General features: G+C 35.2%; 2 protein-coding genes and 1 long non-coding RNA gene across 3 annotated transcripts; all 3 read left to right on the forward strand.

Annotated features, from left to right (window-relative positions):
- Window positions 1-2,083: 2,083 nt before the first annotated feature.
- Window positions 2,084-4,471, forward strand: LOC140038573 (protein WALLS ARE THIN 1-like). Its single transcript, XM_072083959.1, has 6 exons — window positions 2,084-2,277; window positions 2,424-2,486; window positions 3,026-3,142; window positions 3,281-3,515; window positions 4,089-4,240; window positions 4,339-4,471. Exons 1-6 carry the CDS (start codon window positions 2,084-2,086, stop codon window positions 4,469-4,471), a joined length of 894 nt encoding a protein of 297 aa, XP_071940060.1.
- A 5,683-nt stretch (window positions 4,472-10,154) lies between these two features.
- On the forward strand, window positions 10,155-10,654 carry LOC140038749 (uncharacterized). Its single transcript, XR_011842324.1, has 2 exons — window positions 10,155-10,316; window positions 10,459-10,654. It is a non-coding gene; the product is annotated as an uncharacterized lncRNA (long non-coding RNA).
- A 4,837-nt stretch (window positions 10,655-15,491) lies between these two features.
- Window positions 15,492-16,789, forward strand: LOC140038574 (bi-functional coumaroyl CoA and feruloyl CoA ortho-hydroxylase F6H2-1-1-like). Its single transcript, XM_072083960.1, has 2 exons — window positions 15,492-15,994; window positions 16,213-16,789. Exons 1-2 carry the CDS (start codon window positions 15,492-15,494, stop codon window positions 16,787-16,789), a joined length of 1,080 nt encoding a protein of 359 aa, XP_071940061.1.
- Window positions 16,790-22,033: the final 5,244 nt, after the last annotated feature.

The following is a 22,033-nucleotide window of genomic DNA, read 5'->3' on the forward strand; positions in this document are numbered from 1 at the left end:
CTTGTAGTGGTAGCAAATTAAGTTGGTTGTTCGGATGATCAGTATGAACATTTTTCATTTTTCTTATACTTAGGAGTTTCAGTTTGTTTAGGAAACAAAAACATGTCTCTAGTTGAATGAAAGAAACGAAATTCATTATTGATATTGATCCGACTTTCTGGGTAAGTATAAAGACAGACGAAATTTTTTAGGAAAGAAGAAGGTATTTTCGTTCACATCAAGATTGTTACTTAATAATCACCAGAAAAAATGCAGAAAAAAAACAGCACCATTGATGCTAGGTTCTGGGGATATTCGGGGCCTATAAAAAGGCCACAAAACAAGAAGGAGAGGGGGGACGGCTGATGAAAAAAAAGAGGTGGCGGCTAGGTTTAGGAAAGGAGAGCTTGGTGAGAGTGAGAGCTAGAGCGAGAGATAGAGCTTCGGGCAGCGAGAGAAAAATCTGGGGGGGAGGAGTGACGGCTGGGGTTAGGAAGGAAGGTTGAGAAAAAGAAACCGAGAGAGTTGGCGGCTGCGGATTGAGGAGAGAGCGAGAGAGCGAGGAAACAGAGTAAGGAGAGGCCAAACGGGGCTGGGGGCAGTGACGGGCTGAGAGAGGAGGAGAAACAGCAAGCAAGGGGTTCGTAACTGAGAGTAAGCAGAGGAGAAACTAAGAGAAAAGGGAAGAACTTTGCGGCTGAGGTTGTAAGAAAGCTACGGCAAGGTTTCTCCATCAAAGCCTGGGCTGATTCTTCATCAAACTCAAGCTGAGGCTTCAGATCCAAAGGCGGTGAATAGGTAGTCTTCAATCTTTTCTTTTTTTTTTTCTTTCTTGTCCACTTCCATTCCATATGAAACCTGGTCTGCGTAACCAGAGATTCTGGGCTCTTACTCATGCTTAAATGTTGAAATACTGTGTCTTGATTGCTAGAGTAAAGTTTGGTACTTGTTTGAATCTCTTGACATGAAAACCCCGAAATTCATAGCCTGTGAATGTAGCCGAAAGATGAGAGACAGCATGCTGTTTTCTTGCGTTCACTTGCATTTCACAGGCTGAAGTTGTTTCTTTTCTTCGCAGTTTACCTATATTCATAGCCATGTCTGAAGGTGTTGCTTTTGTCATCATTTGGTTTCTAAAATTTGTTTTAACCCAAGAGCCATCTGTCCTTTGTAGCGTTTCATCCAACACTTTCGGTTTCATGTCTGGGTTTGTATTTGAGGAAGTTTGAGTTATACTTCTGTTTTGGTTAAGAAATTTGTGGGCTTCACTTGGGTTTTGGGGGATAAGAACGTGGGGGTTTGTGTGAGTTTGATTGATGGGTTTTTATTTGAATAGCTGTCTATATGGAATAAGCTGCAAATTCGCAGCAGAAGGTGCTTGCAGAGAAACTCTTGCTGCATTTTTTTTTCTCTTTTTTTTTTTTTCTTTTGGTGGCGGTCAGACCCGATTTGCATGTTCTTGTCCTGAAAATTTTGTTTACCAGATTTGGGGTAGTTGATGTTCTTGCTAGATGGTTTGTTTCTTGTTAAGATGGCATGCCATGGTTTTCCTTCCTTCCCTGTATTGATTGTGCAATAAATCTGAGTGATAACATAGCTGAAAATTTACGGAATTCTCAAAGCATTAGAAGTTGCAGACAGTTTTTTGCCATTACAGAAGTGTTTTCCCCATTTTGTTGTCGTATGTCCTGTTGGGTTTCCGTTGTTGAATCTTCAGCAAACGTTGCATTAGAGTTTGGCATGTTAATGGTTTGAGTCTTGTGGATTTAGTAGACAGGCTTACATGTTTCTTTTGAGTTCATGTTCATGGCTGTCTTCCTGCGCATATAGAAGCTGAAACATTGCAGAAATGAACCCATGAATGAGTTCAAGTTTGCTAGTTTCATAGCTTTCTTTCGTTTGCATGTTAAAGTTCTGTCTCAAATTTTCCTGAGCTACGTGGGCTGCTAAATGGTTTCAGTTGCAGAATGTTTTCTTCGTGGTTGCTGCATTTTATGTTCTTCGTGTTTTATGCTCAGAATAATATTGATCCGACTTTCTGGGTAAGCATAAAGACAGACGAAGCAGTAAGAGAGAAAGACAGACGAAGCACGCACGAAACACAATGGTGGCTGTGAAGAAATGGATTAAGGATGGAAGATTTGCGCTTGCAATGCTAATCGTGCAACTTATCAGTGGCGTACTACAAATTCTGGCTAGAGTAATATTCAGTCAAGGAGCCTTTGTTTATGCTTACTTGTTTTATCGACATGTTGTAGGTGCAATTTGTACTGCTCCTCCTGCCCTCTACCGCGAAAGGTTGATAAGTCTGTCTTACGTATTTTGAATATTTTTTCAATATTTGGTGGCCCTCTTTATCCATTTTGTAGAATTGTACAGTAATTTAAATCATCCTTTGCTATAGTGTGATTATGCATGCTGTTAATTAATGGTTTCTAATGTAGAGATGGTGGAAAGAAGTTGAGTTGGCGCATTTTCTTCTGGCTCTTCGTGGATGGATTAACCGGGTATTCCATTTTTCCTCCTTTTGTGCACGATATGGCATTTAGTGAAGTAGCACTTTTAATTTTTTTTTTTTAATTTCTAGTAGGGTAGCATTTTTATTTTTATTTGTTTGGCCAATCCAACAGATTGTTAACTCGGGTAATTAGGTTTGATGAGAATAAACAAAAACAAAAAAAAAAAAAAACTTAAGATGTATTATTTGTCGGTATTTAGATATAGAAAATTAAACATGGTTTGATTGTTTATTGTCTTCTCAGCCATCATTCAAGCCAACACCACTAAGAATTGAAAGTTTATACTTTTTGGATTAATTACTAGTACCGCTCTTTTCTATGACATGTTAATTTGTCATGGTTCAGGATTACTTAAAATTGAATTCTGTAACAGTTGAGGATTAATACTTAAAATCGAATTCTTGATATTGATTGATATTTTACACTCAAACACAAAACATAAAACCACGGCCAAAATGGCAGCTGCCTGTACTAGAGTGTTGAGGGCATTAGTGTCCGAATGTATTGCTTTGTGTTTTTGTGTTCAGGATGACCATTGCGTTGGGACTTTTTTGTTACGGCCTAGCAGACACCACTGCGACGTATGCAACAAACTTCCTTACCCTCATTCCTGTGGTCACCTTTCTCTTGTCCGTAATTCTAAGGTAGTCATGATCATCTCCTTAGTCTTTTGAACATCTTGTTTTTTTCATCTTATATCTGTGCTTTAAAAAAAAAAAAAATCTATTCCAACACATTCTAAATATAAATTGTTTGAATCTACTTCCAATTGAATTTTTCAGAGTGGAAAAATTGCAGCTACATACCATAGTTGGCAAGATGAAGACTTTGAGTGCAATACTGTGTCTTGTTGGCGCACTGGTTATTGCTTTGTATAAAGGGAAAGCCTTCCACATCATCCACAGCAGTAGGGAGCAACATATCGTAATGGAAAAGGTCAAGCCTCATAACTGGACTCGTGGAACCATATTTCTAATTGGCAGCTGCTTATCTAATGCTTTATGGTTCATATCACAGGTATTCACTGTCTTCAGTAGATTCTATGTTTCGTTCTTTATCTAAGTTGGGACTTGAAATTAGTTAGTATAGAAACTACATTGTATTTGTTTCACTTCTCTGCAACCTCACAAATAATAATAATTTGGTTCACATACCTGATTATTTCTTAAAATTGATGTTTGATAGGGAAAGTTATTCGAACTATATCCTTATAAGTTTTGGGCAACGTTTTATACTTGCACCATTGCCTCAGTGCAACAAGCAATTATAGGGTTGTGCATCGACAGATCCAAGGAAGCTTGGCAATTGGGATGGAATCTACAGTTGTTTACAATCTTTTTCTCGGTAATAATCTCAAGTTTTACTCCAAAATTCTCTCTTTTTAAATACAAATAATTTTTTCTCGGTAATAGTCGAGACTTTTACTCTAAAATTCTTTCTTTTTAAATATAAAAAAAGTATGTCAATATGAATTAATTTGGTGTTAAAAGTTTGAATATGAAAAATAGTATGTCAATATCAATTAATTTGGTGTTAAAAATTTGAATATGAAAAAAATGATAGGTGTGGTATTAAAATCGATCATTTCAGGGAGTTTTGGCTACGGCTTTATCTTTTTGCGTGATTTCTTGGGCTGTAGCAGAACGAGGGCCTACTTATCCCGCGATGTTCACTCCACTGCGTCTGCTTTCTGTGACAATTGGAGAAGTTGTCTTCCTCAACGAAGCATTGAGTGTTGGAGGGTAAACATTGATTTATAGTATTGGAGCACATCTTTATTATTAATCGCATGTGAAAGTTTAACTTTTTTAGAATTAATTGGTAATTATTATTTTTGCAGCTTACTTGGTATGTGTTTTATGATCGTTGGTATATATTCTTTCCTATTGGCAAAGAATAAGGAGATGAAAATCAAGACAACAAATGCTGGATCAGAAAGTCAATCTGTAGAGCCTACACTTGAATCAATATAGACTAAAAGATGGACACCGTGCTTGCAAGCGGTGAGAAATTAAAATGATGCCCAAGCACAGTGAGAAATTAAAATGATGTCCAAAAGCGGTTCTTAAAAATGTATTTTATAATTTAATTTTTTTTTTGCATAATCAATGAAATTAAGTTGTTATATCTAAATACACAAAATCGATAGGGCACCAAAAGTTAGTCAAGTATAGATATATATTCTGTTGCATGGTTCTCAAATGTGTTACTAAACTGGGCTAATAAAAGGAAGGCCAATATTATAATAATATACCAAAACTTGGCTAATAAAAATAAGCAAAAAGATTTAGCTGATTAAATTTGCTCATTTTGTTTTTACATTCGCTTGAGAATTTTCATGATAGATGATACTTGGTCATCCAAACACCACCGTTGCCTACAATAAAAGAAAACAATCAGGAATAGTGGGGTTAATAAAAAAATCACTTGAATGATATTTATTTAATTAATTACAATATATAGATATGCATTATATATGTGGAGACCATGACTATAGGCATATAGTATTTGGAGTTATTAAAATTGTTACTGCACTGGTATAATTGAAATGGAAATATAATAATTACGCATATGCACTAAATTTTTATTAGCTCTAGGCTCCTATGGTGCTCTTTCTCGGTATTTTTTTTCTTTTTAAAGGGAGAAAAAGAGGAAGAGGAGGAGGATTTTGGTGAAATGATAAAATTGTCCCTATTAATTCGTATACATCTTATGTAGTGTTAATGATAAGATCTCGGTAGGTTGATTAAATATTGACACGAAAAAAAAAAAAGAAAAATTAGAATGGGTTAGATGAGTTTCTAAGTACAATTTGGTAATCTGCGGTGCACGTAATTTATTGCTATAATTCTTTAGTTCCCTTGAAAACTATTTTAGGGTATTCACTTGTACATTTACCAGAATTTAACTTGACACCGCAAAAGCTTAAACTAAACAATGAGTTCTATCGTGCTTGGCCATTAAAATTTGTGCTGATTCTTTTGCGTGATTGCTGTTGATAATTAGGTCCGATTCAACAACAGAAATGTAGCTCCTCTCTTTACAACGGGTCCAATTGGGAAAGGATAATGCCGTGGCCAGACATGGTACTCATGGCCTCTGAATACAATATTTGTCTAACATCTCGAGACCAAGCGAATACAATACGTGACTTTCTGAAATTAATTCTGGATTTGGTGTAATCTTGATTGCTGGAAATTGTTACTGGGGTTGGCTTGGTTTATGCTTATGCAGAATTTTCCCCCTTTTTTTTTTCTCCTTGAAAAAACAGTGCGCAAGTAGAATTTCTCAAAAGTAATAGTTGGATTAAAACATTTCAGCAATGGAAAATGGAAAAGAAAAAACATTTGTCTACACAGGTACTCTGATAACATGTTATGTCAGACTAGTACTACTATTTATTTCTACTTCACAATAGGAAATAAGGACTGATCCACAATTTGAAGGTCCACAATAAGAAGACATTTCTGTCGATGAACCCTTTCACGAGTACGTTGCTACTCTATTACTAGAGTTTGTAATTCCTATAGTATTCATGAATGACATAAAATCCCTCGGTTTTTACACCAAGACAAGTACTATCAGTTCATAAATTCACAAGTATGTTGGGCAGCATTACTGGAGATTATGATTCCTATCGATTCATGCACATATAACGTTCTGTGTTTCTACATTTATTGAGAATTTTACGTTAGTTCGATGATGCGAATGAGCAAGCTGGCCATGATGTTTACGTAGACTCTGTGAAGGTTCCATAAGGACCAGTGACACGTGCATGAGTTAAGAGGTTCAAAGAGTCCCTTCAAGCCTTAGTTCATGCCGTACAAGTTCAAGAAAAACCGTGCTCAAGCATTGAAGGAATTGACTTGGAGAATTCTTGCAAGCCTACCAAGATGTTGCTAACAATTGAAGATGCAAGTGATCAAGCTTCAATGTCGGATTGGACCTTAATAAATTAGCTTCAATGACTTGGAGCAATGTTTATTTTATTTTTTTGATAGAAAGCAAAACTTTCATTTATTAAACAACAGACTCCATGATTTTCGGTCTCTATTTTGTTGGTGATTCAGTTGCCTCATTTGCGCTGGAGTGTATTTGAGCTGTGCGTTGTTCAGTTTTATTAGTGCTTCTTTTCTGCTCATGGATTTTTCGTGTTCCTTCAAATTAGTGGCCTGAGTTTAGCTGTAGTTGTTGTTGCGCCTTGATTGCATCGGTACGATACGCGGCCGGCCGTTGTCGCGGCAAGTGCGCCTTGGTATAAGCTCCAAAATGTTGACACTAATGACTAGAAATAGTGTATTATTGCATTCGTTTCGTAGATTGATCGAGTCATGTATCTTCGTCTTCCTATGAACAATTAGATATGAGTTAATGTAAATTAGTGAGATCAGAGGAGTGTGAAAACTGCGGTAGATGAACGAATCAGGTATTATTTTTTCCATCTACTTAAAAAAAAGGGTTCCGGAAGTTAGTTTTTTTTTCCTCCAAAAATTTATTTAATTTAGAAAAATCTAAATAAGGGATATAATAATTGTAATTATATACGTCCGTGTATGAACGCTAGTTAGAATGATCTAAATTTTTTATAATCTCAAATTTTTTTTTTTCATTTTAAGGTATGGCTATCTAAGAAATGATCGTGCTTAAAAACACTGGAGTAAGGCTATATGGTTTTATTTTAAAAATTTCTGCGGTTAATTAAGTAGTATGCAGTTTGGGTCTTCGGGAGTTGGTAAAGAATAGCTTCGTTGCAAAATGTTGAATTTAAAAGGAGCAGGACATAGGCTAGCAAGTAGTATTAGACTATTAAAAGGGACAGGGGTATGTTTGGTGTCGGGTTAGGAGAAATAAAAGTATCTACATGGACCTTAAGTAGTGAGAGTTGACGGAGGGTCAACTACGGTAATTTCTGATCAAGCGAGGAGAATGGCTCCTGAGAGCCCATGTATCCTACCTTGTGCTGTTATACGCTTTCCTAAGTGTTGAACTTTAATACTTGCTACTTGCTTTATTTGACTGCATGTTTTGGGGCACCATTGAGCTTTAGCTCACCCCACGATATTTGTTTTCCTTAACAGGTTTTGGCATTCGGAAGTTTTGAAGTCTGCTTTTAGCTTTTGTAACTGTTGTGTTGAATCGACTATATATCTTTTATTTTGGGTTGCCACTTGAAGTTGGAAAAGTGTAAACTCTAATTCTGGTATCTGGTTTGTATGTATATATTTGCGTTGTATGAGTTTATATGTTTTTGTGATGGTATGACTTTACTCCTTGTAAATAACGCGTGAGGTATTTAAGAGTCGACGATTGGCTATCTTGAAGATGCTGTTATCTCTGAAGTTAATGTGGATTTCGTCATCAGCCTATTTGGAAGGAAACGGTGTTGCAATAGCTTAGGTTATTCTTCGGAAGGATTTGGACTAGATTGCTTGCGTGAGTCCTGGCGAGAGTTAGGCAGGCGACCCGCCAACCCTCTGGTTCGCCTTAGGGAGAAGTGGGGCCGCCACAATATTATTGACTATGCAAATAAGGAATGAAAATTCGGTGATTGAGGGTTCTACTCTGAGTTTTGAGGAGCAAAAGAGTCTTTCAAACTTTTGGCTTAAAAGATTTGCAATTGATACCAAGAATAATCAACTAAATTGTTGACCTTGGTCGATCAATCCTTGGTTTTGATGATTAACAAACCAAAATGTAGATTTGGGCTAATGTTTTTATGTGAGCAATTTGTTAGAACAGATTCTTGTGGCACAAAAGAAGAAGCAAAAACAGGACACTCATGTCGGACGTCCGAAAGGAAGCTATCGGACGTCCGAAAGGATGAAGAACATCAAGAAGGAAACTCTGTCGGACGCTCGTGAGGAAGCATCGGACGTCCGGAAGGATCGGACGCACGCCTCGGACGCACATCGATCGCATCGGACGTCCGAGAAATTTCGCAAAGATTTGATGACTCTCTGACGACGTTCGGACGCAGGGTTCGGACGCAGGGTTCGGATGTCCGACAGGTGGTTTGGACACAGGGTTCGGACGTCCGACAGGCCAACGGCTAGTTTTGACAGCATTTAATATTTGACCGTTGGAGAGCCTTTTGGAGCCATTTCTCACCTTCTATAAACACCCCAAAGCACAAGAAGACACTAGACTTTTGCCAACACAAAATACAAGCTTACAAGTGAGATTTTTGAGTAGAAAGATTCTTTGTTGGTTGTATAAGGGGTTGGGGAAGTTGGGTTGTGAGGTTGCTCAAGTGAAGGTTATTCTCTAGGAGGAGTAAAACCTTGGTGAAGGTGAACCTATCACTTGAAGTGGTAAAACCTTGGTGAAGGTTGCCTCATTTGTATAAAATAGTTCTTAATTGGGTGAGTGATCTTTCAAGTGTAGGTTGTTGAGGGTTAACTAGAATTGTTGTAAAACTCCTTGGCTCAACCAAAGTGTGTTTGGGGTGAGGAAGGAGTGAGCCTTCACTTGTACATCTTGGTTAGCATCGCCATCAATTGAAGAGGCTATTGGTTTGATATTTGGTTTGCATTTCTTATCCTTTATCTTTAATTAAGTTTTCTTTATTGTGCTTAAATTTGATATATCTTTGTGCATCATTGTGAATTTGTTTGTACTCATTGGGTTGCACCGGGCACTTACATAAATTACTCAAATATCTCATTTTTAACTAAAAAGGTTGCAAAATTATATAAAATACAAAAAAAAAAAGGAACTTTAGGGTGCGTTTCATAAAAGTGAAGAATATAAAATCTGAAGTTTGAATTCATTAAATTATTGAATTGTTAAATATTAAATCAAATAAATTTGAATGTATATTACATTCATTAATAAGTAATTAGCTTATCACTTATTTTTGGAAACAAGTTTTGCCTAGGAAATTCAGTGCTAAATAATTAATTCAGATGTTTAATTTTTATTATCAAACGCATCTTAACATATTAAGATTTGAATCCATTAAATTTAAATGTTGAATTGGGTTATCAAATGGGATGTTAATAACCCTTTTGGTCAAACGGATGAGCTCTTGCTTGCTTTTATGCTTGGCCTATAAAGGAAGAATGGGGGACTTTGAAATAGATAAATAAAAAATAAAAGAAAGTAACATGCTAGAGATACCTTGTAACAAAATGTTCCAATTTCTTTTTGCTTGTGCAATGCACACCCTCTCAATCTATAAGACTCATACACCAATGAAAAAAAAAATAACTTTTTCGATAAATTAAAATGTTGACTTCATTCAATTGAAAAACCATAATATAATAGATTAAAGAAAATTAATTGCCCGATACTCAAAATTTAAAGGACTATCAATTTTTTTGTGTTCATGTGCATACTTGTGACTTGTTCATAGAATTTCAGTCTACATTCATTGGTTGCCACTAAATAAACTCAAACAACATTTAGTAATTATCAACCGTTTTATTTCAACTCGAATCAAATTCTCCCTTTTTCTTCTTTCTCTCATAATATTCGAAATTTCTTGAATTGAAAAAAAAGTCAACTCGATAAAAGCAACAAATTACAAATTTCTAGTTGCTTAACAAATTTACCATACTCTTGAACAAAAAAGAAATAATATTAGAACCCAAAAGAAAAAGCTATAAATAACTAATATTTCGTTCAATTAAACTCGTTTGCGTTCCTTACGTTACTGGCTTGTACGATGTGCTTCATGTATTGTACATATGCTGTGTTTAAACCAATGGATAGCTATTTCTTCTGGCAATGAGAATAGCTTCTGCCTTTTCCCCTGAAGCACCAGCAAACTTATCGTAGCTCAACAAGAAAAGGAGGTGCTACAAAAATTCAGAACTGGTGGGCTACTTTTTTTCTTTCTTCACTATTTGGAAATTACTAGCAAGTATCAAAATTTGGTTCCTTATTTTCACTTTTCTATCTCATATTCATTTTTTCTGATTATTAATTTTTTCTTGTATATAAATTGTTGTTCTTGCAGATGCTACCGGGGACTTGACATTTCCAAATAATACCCTCTATCCCATGAAGATTTATAGGTTCTCCTTTGGTCCTGTTGTTTTCTAAATTTTGTTTTGTGGATACCAATTGTTCGACGAAATGCCTATTTATTCTTCATACTCTGTGGTGTCATCGAACGTCATCCCACTTCAATTCTGCAACCTGAAAATCCAAAATGTGTCTGTTTTACGTCCATCCCTCGAATTTGTTCCTCGTAAATGTTCAACTTATCTGGCTTCGGGCTGCAACAAAAGCCAAGAATCATTTTACAAAGTGGGCGGTTGAGAGCTGGAAGCAGCAAGAATAGTAGTAATGTGGTTGCTGAGGAAAGTGCAGTGACAAGGGGTTTCGAGTGGGATGATGGTCAAGTAGAAGAGCTTGGAGAAATGGTGGAAGATGAGGAGGAGGGACCATTACCACGGGAAGGTGCAGCAATTTATAAGAGAAGTGCTTCGATATCCCATATAGAATATTGCACTATTTTGGAAAGGCTAGGACTGGGAAAGGTTTCATCTGGAAAGGCTATTTGACTAGGACTTTTAACAAGCCCAACAAGCCATATGGCCCAAGGTATTTTTTTCAATTCACAAGTCCATTTTGATTGACTCAATAGTGCCCAGTAGACATTTGATTTGTAAAGGCCTTTATTTAATATCATTAGAAGAACCAATCCGGCCCAAGTCTTTTCAGTTTAAAGCTCATTTTAGAAAAGTCCAAACATAAGCTTCACCGATTTGACTAGATCCGACCCCTTTGAAAAAGAACATGATCCGACCCGGTTAAGAAATGGGTCTCATTCTCCCCCAATTTCAGGAAAAAAAAAAATCAAATTTTCTGGTGAATGCAGTCCGACCGATTTGAAGCCTGTTTTATTTAAATCCAATTAATGATAATGTTGGTAAAATTAATGAGAAAAGATATGCAAATTAATGATAATGTATCGTTTTATTTTAACTGTGATATTTTGACTCGTTCTAAACATTTTCAACATGTTATCATTGATTTCAGAGTTTGAAATGCATCCAAAATTGAGAGTTTAAAGTGAATAATGAAAAAGTGATGCTTAAATTTAAGGTTGTAAAGTAGATTTAGCCTTTGAGAAAAATGAACGTATTTGCCGCTAATTTCCCATCTATATTTGTATAGTCGTTTGTTTGTAGAATGTTGAAGACACCCTTTAAGCATGATTTGGTGTCTTGCACGGTTTGTGCTCACAAGAGATTCATGAAAAGCTGTCCTATGTCCCAATAAATTGGAAACCGCCTTTGGCTTTCTTGCATGAAGCGAAAAGGTCGTCTCTCGCGTCTTGGATTGACCTTTTCTTAAATTATGTCTTGTTTTGTCGCTGAACCAAAATCTTTATTCTGTCAACTTTGGTATGAACCTGTAACTTTCAAAATAAATTCTGAACCACCCAATTGGAAGCTGATTCAGACAAATTAGAATTGGTAGGGACTGATGTTTTTCATGCACGAGTTAGATGAAAAACAAATACGTTTGAAAGATTGAAAGAGATCAGTGGCAATTTGAAGTCAGGCCTACGTTGTGCTAGTACAAAAAATCATGCAGCGGAAGATATTTGTATTTTGTAAACCAAGAATTTGTTGGTTAGATAGCACACAAACAAACAATGAACAAATATGATAAGTCGTGAGGCTATTTGAACATACTAGAAAAGGACGGAAAAGATCCCGAAGCCGGAAAACACACAGCTTGATAAGCTGGACTAATGAATATGAAGGCACAGGAGGATAAAGAAATTTATTCAACTAATTGATTCTCCTCAACTACAAACCTAGACTTAAGTCTTTAAATAGAGAAGCAAATGATAAAACCTATTTTGATTCTAATTCTTAAACAAAATTCAACTAGATTTTCAGAACAAACTATGACGCCAATTCTAATCTAATTACCAAATAAAAAATATACTTCTAAATATTGCTTGGTTTAATTATTCCAATATTGCTTCCCTTAGAATCAATCTTCCTCTTGCATTAAGTCCAACACAATCACAAACAATAATCTCCTTTGCAAATTGTGCTAATATCGGTTTGAATTCTTCATCTTCAAAAGTTTTTGTTGCTGTAATATTCCATGCACTTGGACAAATTTATCTCGCCGCTCAATTTTTCCTCAACTACAGTTTTTTGTTGCTATAATATTCCCCGCAACTGGACGAATTTATCTCGTCATTCAATTTTTCCTCAACTACAGTTTTTGTTGCTGAAAATTGCTCAGTTTTTTTTTTTCAACTATAGTTTTTGCTCAATTTTTTTCAACTATAGTTTAGTTTTTGTTGTTGTAATATTCCACACACTTGAACAAATTTATCTCGTCACTCAATTTTCCTCAACTACCAACCTAGGACTTCAAGTCCTTAAATAGAGAAACAAAATGATAAAACCTATTCTAATTCTAATTCTAATTCTTAAACACAATTCAACTAGATTTTCTGAACAAACTATGACACCAATTCTAATCTAATTACCAAATAAAAAAATATAATTCTAAATATTGCTTGATTTAATTCTTCTAACATTGCCTCCCTTAAATCACGTTTTTTCTTGAATTTAATCCAACACAATCACTAAGAGTGATCTCCTTTGCAAATTTTCCTAATATCAATTTGAATTTTTCATCTTCAAAAGTTTTTGTTGTTTTAATATTGCACGGGCAAATTTATATTTGACTAGGTAAAATAATCCAAACCTCTGGATAAACTATTTTCATTCCATAATTTGATGTCAATTCATTGACAACTCGTCACTTTACGATTTTGGTGACCACAACTCAAGATTCTTCTCCTATCTTTGTCGCAACACCGCAATCAATCTGACAATTCTTCTGAACCAATCTTATGGTCCAATCTTTACCAATTGGATACTCCATGACGAAAATTGTGGTCCAACTCAATCAATTAATTTTTTTTTATTACAATTCTTATGCTCCAACTTTGACATCAGGAGACGCTCAAGACTAAACTCGTGGTTGGGACAAATTTTCAATGTTCATAAGCACCCCAAGATCAATTTTTTGAAGTTAGGGCTCTGATACCAGATGTAGAATCCAAAATTTTGATCAAAAAATATATAGGCGATAAATTTCATAATACCAACTATTATATATTAATCACACACTAAAATAACAAGACCATCAAATTTTACTCTCCTCAGCTGACAATAACAATAAAACTCTCTATTTATTAATTAGATGATTTGGTAGTGTTACAACAACAAAAAATTTTCTAATAAAATACTAATTTCCAAAGAATAAAACTACTCTAACTTAATCCCAATAAAATTACCACAATTTTAACTTAACTAAAACACCGTTAAATAATAATATAGAATTTTTTTTTGACTTGATTTAACATGCCAACACCTTACCATTGTTGACAAGAGAAAGGTGTACTATAGGAATGAGGGTAATGAAGTTGGTTGTGTATGTCACTGTTATATCCCCTAGGATGTAGTAAGAGAGTTCCATGGCCATGGATATCCTGAACACGTATAGCAGATTGTTGTAGAAAGCAATTAATGGAAGGCAAAAATCCTTGGAAATGGCGATACCTAAATTCATGCATATTTTTGGGGCATTGATGCCCAACCAATCCATGCTTAATTATAAGCTGCTGCTATTTCGGCAGTGGCCTTATTTTTAGAGTGTCAAAATTATCAATCAATGTAAAGAATGTGGGTCGCTTGAATAGGTATCTATCACCGTCCGGGCAGGCAAATGCAAGCACAATGAGCAAATGTGGGCCATTTAAACAAGAAGACAGAGATCGTCATGAGTGGAATTGATTCAATTAAGACTATTCAAAGGCTTTCTTAAACAGTGTATAGTAAACTTCATTAATTAAAAATATTAAACATATAATCTTTTAATTAGAAGACAAAAATATATATCGTTATATGGTTGGAATCAGGTTACAGATGTTACAAGGCTCCTTTATTGAGGAATTGATGACTTACTAAAACTTCCTCATGTCACTTTAATGGGTTCACCGTTCACAAGACTGCCAAACAGCATGCACCGAGCAGGTCCTGGGACATAGGACAGTTTTTTCATGAATTCCTTGTGAACACAAATCGTGCGTTCAACATTCTATAAATAAACGACCATACGGGGCTGGGGGCAGTGACGGGCTGAGAGAGGAGGAGAAACAGCAAGCAAGGGTTCGTAACTGAGAGTAAGCAGAGGAGAAACTAAGAGAAAAGGGAAGAACTTTGCGGCTGAGGTTGTAAGAAAGCTACGGCAAGGTTTCTCCATCAAAGCCTGGGTTGATTCTTCATCAAACTCAAGCTGAGCTTCAGATCCAAAGGCGGTGAATAGGTAGTCTTCAATCTTTTCTTTTTTTTTTTTTTCTTTCTTGTCCACTTCCATTCCATATGAAACCTGGTCTGCGTAACCATTGATTCTGGGCTCTTACTCATGCTTAAATGTTGAAATACTGTGGCTTGATTGCTAGAGTAAAGTTTGGTACTTGTTTGAATCTCTTGACATGAAAACCCCGAAATTCATAGCCTGTGAATGTAGCCGAAAGATGAGAGACAGCATGCTGTTTTCTTGCGTTCACTTGCATTTCACAGGCTGAAGTTGTTTCTTTTCTTCGCTGTTTACCTATATTCCAGGCATAGCCATGTCTGAAGGTCTGCTTTTGTCATGACTAATATTTTTTAACTATTATTTTTTAACTTGTGTGTCTCTTAACAGGTCCAAATAGGCTCTTGCAAGTGAAAAAGGAACAGACATTTTTAGACATTGACGGTTTGGTAAGTGCTGTGGTGCTTTTTTTTTTTTTGGGGAAAATGTCACTTTTTATTGATTTGCAATATAACTTTACAATGGAGTTATAACTCCAGCTACATTTGGGACTCACCGGTGATTAATCATTATTCACTATGGGTCATTGTTAATAACTAAAACTTGACTATCTACAACTTCTGAAGCAATTACTATTCATTTGCAGATAAGCTAGTGACGAGTACCATTCTAGCTTTATAAATTCCAATGGCCGATTCGAAAAAGACGGCAATTGCTTTGAATTCAAATAATATCAAAGCACTAATAAATGAAGGTCATGGGGTCAAGGGCCTGTCTGAAATGGACCTTGAAATTCTGCCACAGGAATTCATTCAACCACTTGAAGAACGGTTCAATGTTGACAATACTTTGGAAGAATACGTACCCGTGATCGATATATCAAATTGGAGTGACCCTAACATTGAGAATATGGTGTGTGATGCAGCGGAGGAATGGGGATTGATCCGACTTGTTAATCATGGGATTTCTACTGAGGTACTTTCAAATTTAAGGAATGCAGCTCGTGAATTCTTTGAATGGCCACCAACTGAGAAATTGAAATATACCATAAACAACTCTCCAAGCAAAAATGTTTCTCTTCGAACAAGCTTTCTCCCAGAAATTGAGAAGATTCATGAGTGGCATGACAAACTTACATTTACATATGTTTCTGATGAAGAGGCCTTGGGGCTTTGGCCTCCAATTTGCAGGTATTATACATAGAATGGAAACTTTTCCTATATACTTTACCTCTTTGCCTCTCATGGTATTGGATTCTTGAACTTACTCATTTGGATTCCTTTACTTCAAAAAAAGTAAATTTCTAAATGATTTTTCATATAGATTTTACAATCACAATTTGGCAGTATATTATTAGATATTGCCCTAATAATTCTTATATAAAGTTGTCCTTTTTGTTGGGTTTCAGGAAAGAAGTGTTGGAATATATAAAATCATGCGAAGTACTTACTAAAAAGTTACTAAAAATCCTCCTGAAGCGGTTGAATGTGAAAGAGATTGAAGAAACAAAACACTCAATGCTTATGGGGACAAAAAGAGTCAATTTAAATTATTATCCAAAATGTCCCCAACCTGAGCTTGCTATTGGCATAGGCCGTCACTCCGACTCATCAACTATCACTATCCTTCCTCAAGGTGTGATCGGAGGTCTTTGGGTTCGGAAATCAGAAAGTGATCCGTGGATACATGTCGCTCCAATAAATGGAGCTTTAGTGATAAATGTTGGTGATGCTCTAGAAATCATGAGCAATGGGCGCTACAAGAGTATCGAGCATTTTGTGACTGTTAGTAAAAATCACAATAGGATTTCAATGCCATTTTTTGCAGGTCCAACACCTTGTGCAATTATCGGACCTTTTGAAGAAGTGCTTGAGAGCACCGGAGAAGAACCACTCTATAAAGAGTGTCTCTACTCGGAGTACGCAACACATTTTTACTCAAAAGCTCATCGTGGAAAAGACAAGATTCAATTTGTCCAGATATAAGATTATGTATTTTGATGTTATAGTGTTATAGGATGTTCGCATCCCATATTGAAAAATAAATCATGTAATTTATATTCCAAGAACACAAGGACCGTGAATTCAAGAGCTTGATAATACTAATGATTTTTAATAGTAACAATAACGAAGCAAACCTCTCAATTTGAAGCACGACCAACTTGTAGGTGAAAAATAATAGAATCAAGTTCTTGCTAAACAAACCACACCAAAAATACACACACACACACACACACAAAATACTCATTCTGAGTACCAAAATTTTACTTATCTAAGCAACCAAAAGAGTCTAAAAAACCAAAATTACCAAAAATAGAACATGGAATCACAGGAAAACATTAACTTTTGTTCCATCAATACTCATAATTAGAATTCTTGGGAGAGCCAATACAAATGTGCTGATTATATTCACGGGCAAAGGTTTCTTCCCACTGATTATAAGAATATTGCATTTGTCCATGCTGGTGATCCTGTTGTAGATACCAAAATTTTAATTTATCTTTATTTCATTTTATTTTTATTTTTATTGATAATTATTATCTATTTTTATTTATTAATCTAATGATTTTGTTTTTAGACATTTTTTAGCATTTTAGATACCAAATTTTTAATTTAGCTTTATCTATTATTATTTTCATTTTTATGGATTAAATGATAATTATTATTCATTTTGGCTCATTAGTATCTTAATTTTTATTTTTTTGACATTTTAGTATTAAAATTTGTCAGAAAAAGAAAATTGTTCACAAAAATATGCTTTATTTCACAGGCTGAAGTTGTTTCTTTTCTTCGCTGTTTACCTATATTCCAGGCATAGCCATGTCTGAAGGTCTGCTTTTGTCATCATTTGGTTTCTAAAATTTGTTTTAACCCAAGAGCCATCTGTCCTTTGTAGCGTTTCATCCAACACTTTCGGTTTCATGTCTGAGTTTGTATTTGAGGAAGTTTGAGTTATACTTCTGTTTTGGTTAAGAAATTTGTGGGCTTCACTTGGGTTTTGGGGGATAAGAACGTGGGGGTTTGTGTGAGTTTGATTGATGGGTTTTTATTTGAATAGCTGTCTATATGGAATAAGCTGCAAATTCGCAGCAGAAGGTGCTTGCAGAGAAGCTCTTGCTGCATTTTTTTTTTCTCTTTTTTTTTTTTTCTTTTGGTGGCGGTCAGACCCGATTTGCATGTTCTTGTCCTGGAAATTTTGTTTACCAGATTTGGGGTAGTTGATGTTCTTGCTAGAAGGTTTGGTTCTTGTTAAGATGGCATGCCATGGTTTTCCTTCCTTCCCTGTATTGATTGTGCAATAAATCTGAGTGATAACATAGCTGAAAATTTGCGGAATTCTCAAAGCATTAGAAGTTGCAGACAGTTTTTTGCCATTACAGAAGTGTTTTCCCCATTTTGTTGTCGTATGTCCTGTTGGGTTTCCGTTGTTGAATCTTCAGCAAACGTTGCATTAGAGTTTGGCATGTTAATGGTTTGAGTCTTGTGGATTTAGTAGACAGGCTTACATGTTTCTTCTGAGTTCATGTTCATGGCTGTCTTCCTGCGCATATAGAAGCTGAAACATTGCAGAAATGAACCCATGAATGAGTTCAAGTTTGCTAGTTTCATAGCTTTCTCTCGTTTGCATGTTAAAGTTCTGTCTCAAATTTTCCTGAGCTACGTGGGCTGCTAAATGGTTTCAGTTGCAGAATGTTTTCTTCGTGGTTGCTGCATTTTATGCTCGGTTGTTTTGAGTAGATCTTTTGGGGTATAGATGATTGTGTTTGAGGTTAACAACATGAGTTGGAGGTCATGGCACTGGGGGGTTTGGTGGGTAAATCTATAGACTTATTTGCATTGTTTCACAAGCATGCTTCGGCTTCTTAAGCAAATTGCAGAAGGGCTGGAAATTGCAGAAGCATAAGCTTCGTAACTTTGCATGAAAGTTGCATGAAAACTTTCAAAAATTGCCTCTTAACCCCCTAAGCTTCCCCTTATTTTACTATGGCCCAACTAATTGAGTAACTTAATCAATTTTTATCCCCTTAACAAGCCTTTTCTCCTTAATATGTCTTAACATGATTTTTTGGATAGATTTCTTATAAACTTTAGGATGAATTTGAAGGTTTAGTAATTTTTTTTTAGATTTATGGTTTTAATTAGATTTTTGGTGGAATTTTGATGTTTTGTGGCTTAAGCGTAGCAAAGTGTTTTTTTTTTATGTATTTGTTGTGAATTTTAGTTTAATTTTGATAGATTTCATATTAAGCCTTTAATTTTAATTTATTTCATTTTTAGTACCTCATCTTAGAATTTTTTAATCATTTCAATTAGGTTCTTTTCTATTCTAATTTCTTGCATATAGATGATTTCTTTTATAAAATGCTTTAACTCATTCCATTTTGTGTTTAATTTTCATTTCATCTTTAATTTTCATTTGTGTGTTTAATTTTCGTTTCATATAAGTAATTGTTAATTAAAGTGATACCTTGACCCCTTTTTATTATTTTGGAGGGTAAATAAGTAAATTCGTGTCATTAGAGCCCCAACTCAAGGGAGGTACACTCTATCCTTTATTTTTACTTTATTTGACCCTATGTGCAATTATGTGACTTTATGTGATTAATTGCATGCTTTTGAATATTTTTTATTTTATTTTATTTTACTTATTTTATTTAGTCACTTTATTTGTTTTAATTTAGTTTATTTATTTTAATTTAATTTGTAATTATTTGGGAAGGCAATGAAATGCCACAATTGTAATAGTTAGGTATTTTAATTATTTATTTTCATTTCCCCTTTAGATTGTAGTAGGGCCCCCCCTAATGTAATAGTTTGGGCTTATTTGCTTTATTTGCTTGATATGTTTTGCATGCTTATGTGTTATGTGTTACCGCTTTCTTAGGGTCTGACATTTAGATATCATGATTATGTGTTATGTGTTTATGTGATATTATGTGTTTACTTGCTTTATTATGTTTTATATTATTTGTTTAGTTATAATCAATGTGTGACGTCACATCACTAGTCCAACGCTAGTTGTGGGCCATTTCCCTAATCCACACTAGTTCTGGCCCCTCTGTTCCGATTTTCCACTAGTCCAATGCTAGTGAAAATTCATAAGTGTGGGCTAGTCCAATGCTAGACCTTTAGGAGCCCTTTAAGCGTTAGATCATGATTGTGTGATAAAATCACTTCATTTCATGCATATTTTTCACTTTCTAGGGTCTTTTATCATTTTTTGCATGTTCCCCTTATACATATAACTCTTATCCCATACTTCCCTTATATATGTATTTTTCCCCCATATTCCCCTTATATGTATACCCCTTATCCTAAATTTTCCTATATATATATATATATATATCCCTATGTGTGATACATAATATTGGACTTGCATTTTATTTAAGAATTAGAATTAGGGTAGCGCATTTACTTGATTAGATTAGGGAAAACCCCTTAAATATAGGATATGGACGAGTTTGGCTTTCTAACCTTAGCACGCTCGTATTCCCTCTATTAAAGGGAAAATTGAGTCACGAACACTAGTCCCCCGTACCCGACATGATGATTCCTTTAGGTCATGTATATTTGTATTTATATAATTATTTTTTCCTTTCTTTTCTTAGAATCTCATATTTTTGCATTATTCGTGACTTCTTCAAAGAATACCTATTGGGCATCACAATTAATGTGATTGGCACCAATTAAACTTTGAAGAGATATTTTGACCCCCCAATACCCCCCTTAGGCCTAGGGTTTGTATTCATATAGTACATCCAAATGTGATAAATTCTTAGGTTAAAATAAGGAAATCTTTGACTGAATCATGCAACTAGCCTTGGTTAGGTCGAAAGGGTGACTCGGATTTTTATCCTTGCCTTCCCTTTCTTCAAATGTGACTCCCGAACCTTTTTTTTTTTTATTTTGATAGACTAGGAGTCATTTAAAAAGGGTTTTCTACTTTTTTCTTTAGAAAATTCATTTTTAGGTGAATTGCTACACCTTAACTCGATACCAAGTGACGACTCCGATTTTTTTATAAAACCCTTTTTAAACTATCAATTTGGGCCAAAATCGTCGCACTTTCAAACCCCATTTAGGCCCTCATCATTTTTCTTTACTTATTTTTCTTTTAAACCAAAAATCTTTTTCCAATCAAAAATTGAATCAAAATTCATTTTTTCATAAACGCCATTTATTTATTTTTATTTTCAAAAATGGGGCGACACCTCTCAATTCCCATGGTGCGTAGTTTGCTGATTCCCCCAATAACTATTATGGGCAGACTCCTCTGGAGCCTTTTGCTTCTGCTCTTCCTCCTCAGTTTCACTATCCGGCTCGACCAACTGCAATATCCATCCCTTGGTCGTAGTAAACATGCTTATTCTCATCATAGTCTGCCTCCCATTTCACCTCCGGAGACTTCTCATCAGACTCTGAATCCTATTCCAAGCCTGAATCCTCCGGCTTTCTGCTGTACTCTTCATACTACCTCGTATTGGGGTCATACTATGAACTAGTCATCCATTCGTATGGTTCATCCTTTGGATGGATTCCAGACGAGGAAGTAAAAGTGTTCTTCACCCCTGACTTCCATTCTTTGACGACTTTGTCATGTACAATAGATTCAATTTACCAAGATTTCTTGATAGGAGAAGAAAAGAAGCAGCAACGCTTAGATAATAAGTTTAAAGAAACAAAGACGCTACAATGTCGAACCTTAGTACACAGTGTTGCCATTTCATTCCACGTTCCCAATTTCGCACAGTCACTGTAACACCGGATATGGAAACTTCTTGCAACTTAATTTTTAGTAAGAATCAAATATGGAAGGTGAAGCTTAAAAATGTTGTACCAAAGGTTTCTATAAACGAGTCTTACCTAGTTTTACGTCAAACGACTCTGACCCAACCGTGACATAGGAAAAAAATACGGTAGTTACTGACCCCAACAACTTTGTGCCATTTCCCTTTGTTGTGGTACCATATCTTTAACTTAATAAATGGTTTGACTTATTTTTCAAATGAAAATGTCAAATAATTGAACATGAAATTTTTTTAGGAATCCGACATGATCATTTTGGTTTTCAATTTTTATCAAAATTTTTAATTTCTACGAGGAAATATATAGTAAGTTATAATTTTTACAATGGTAAGTTTTGGAAGTCAAATAGTAAGTTTGCATAATAAAATAGACAATTTAATGAGTGATAAAAACTTACTAAATTTTAAAAACTTACCATTTTGT

Source organism: Coffea arabica, chromosome 3e (assembly GCF_036785885.1).
Source record: "Coffea arabica cultivar ET-39 chromosome 3e, Coffea Arabica ET-39 HiFi, whole genome shotgun sequence".
NCBI lineage: Eukaryota > Viridiplantae > Streptophyta > Magnoliopsida > Gentianales > Rubiaceae > Coffea > Coffea arabica.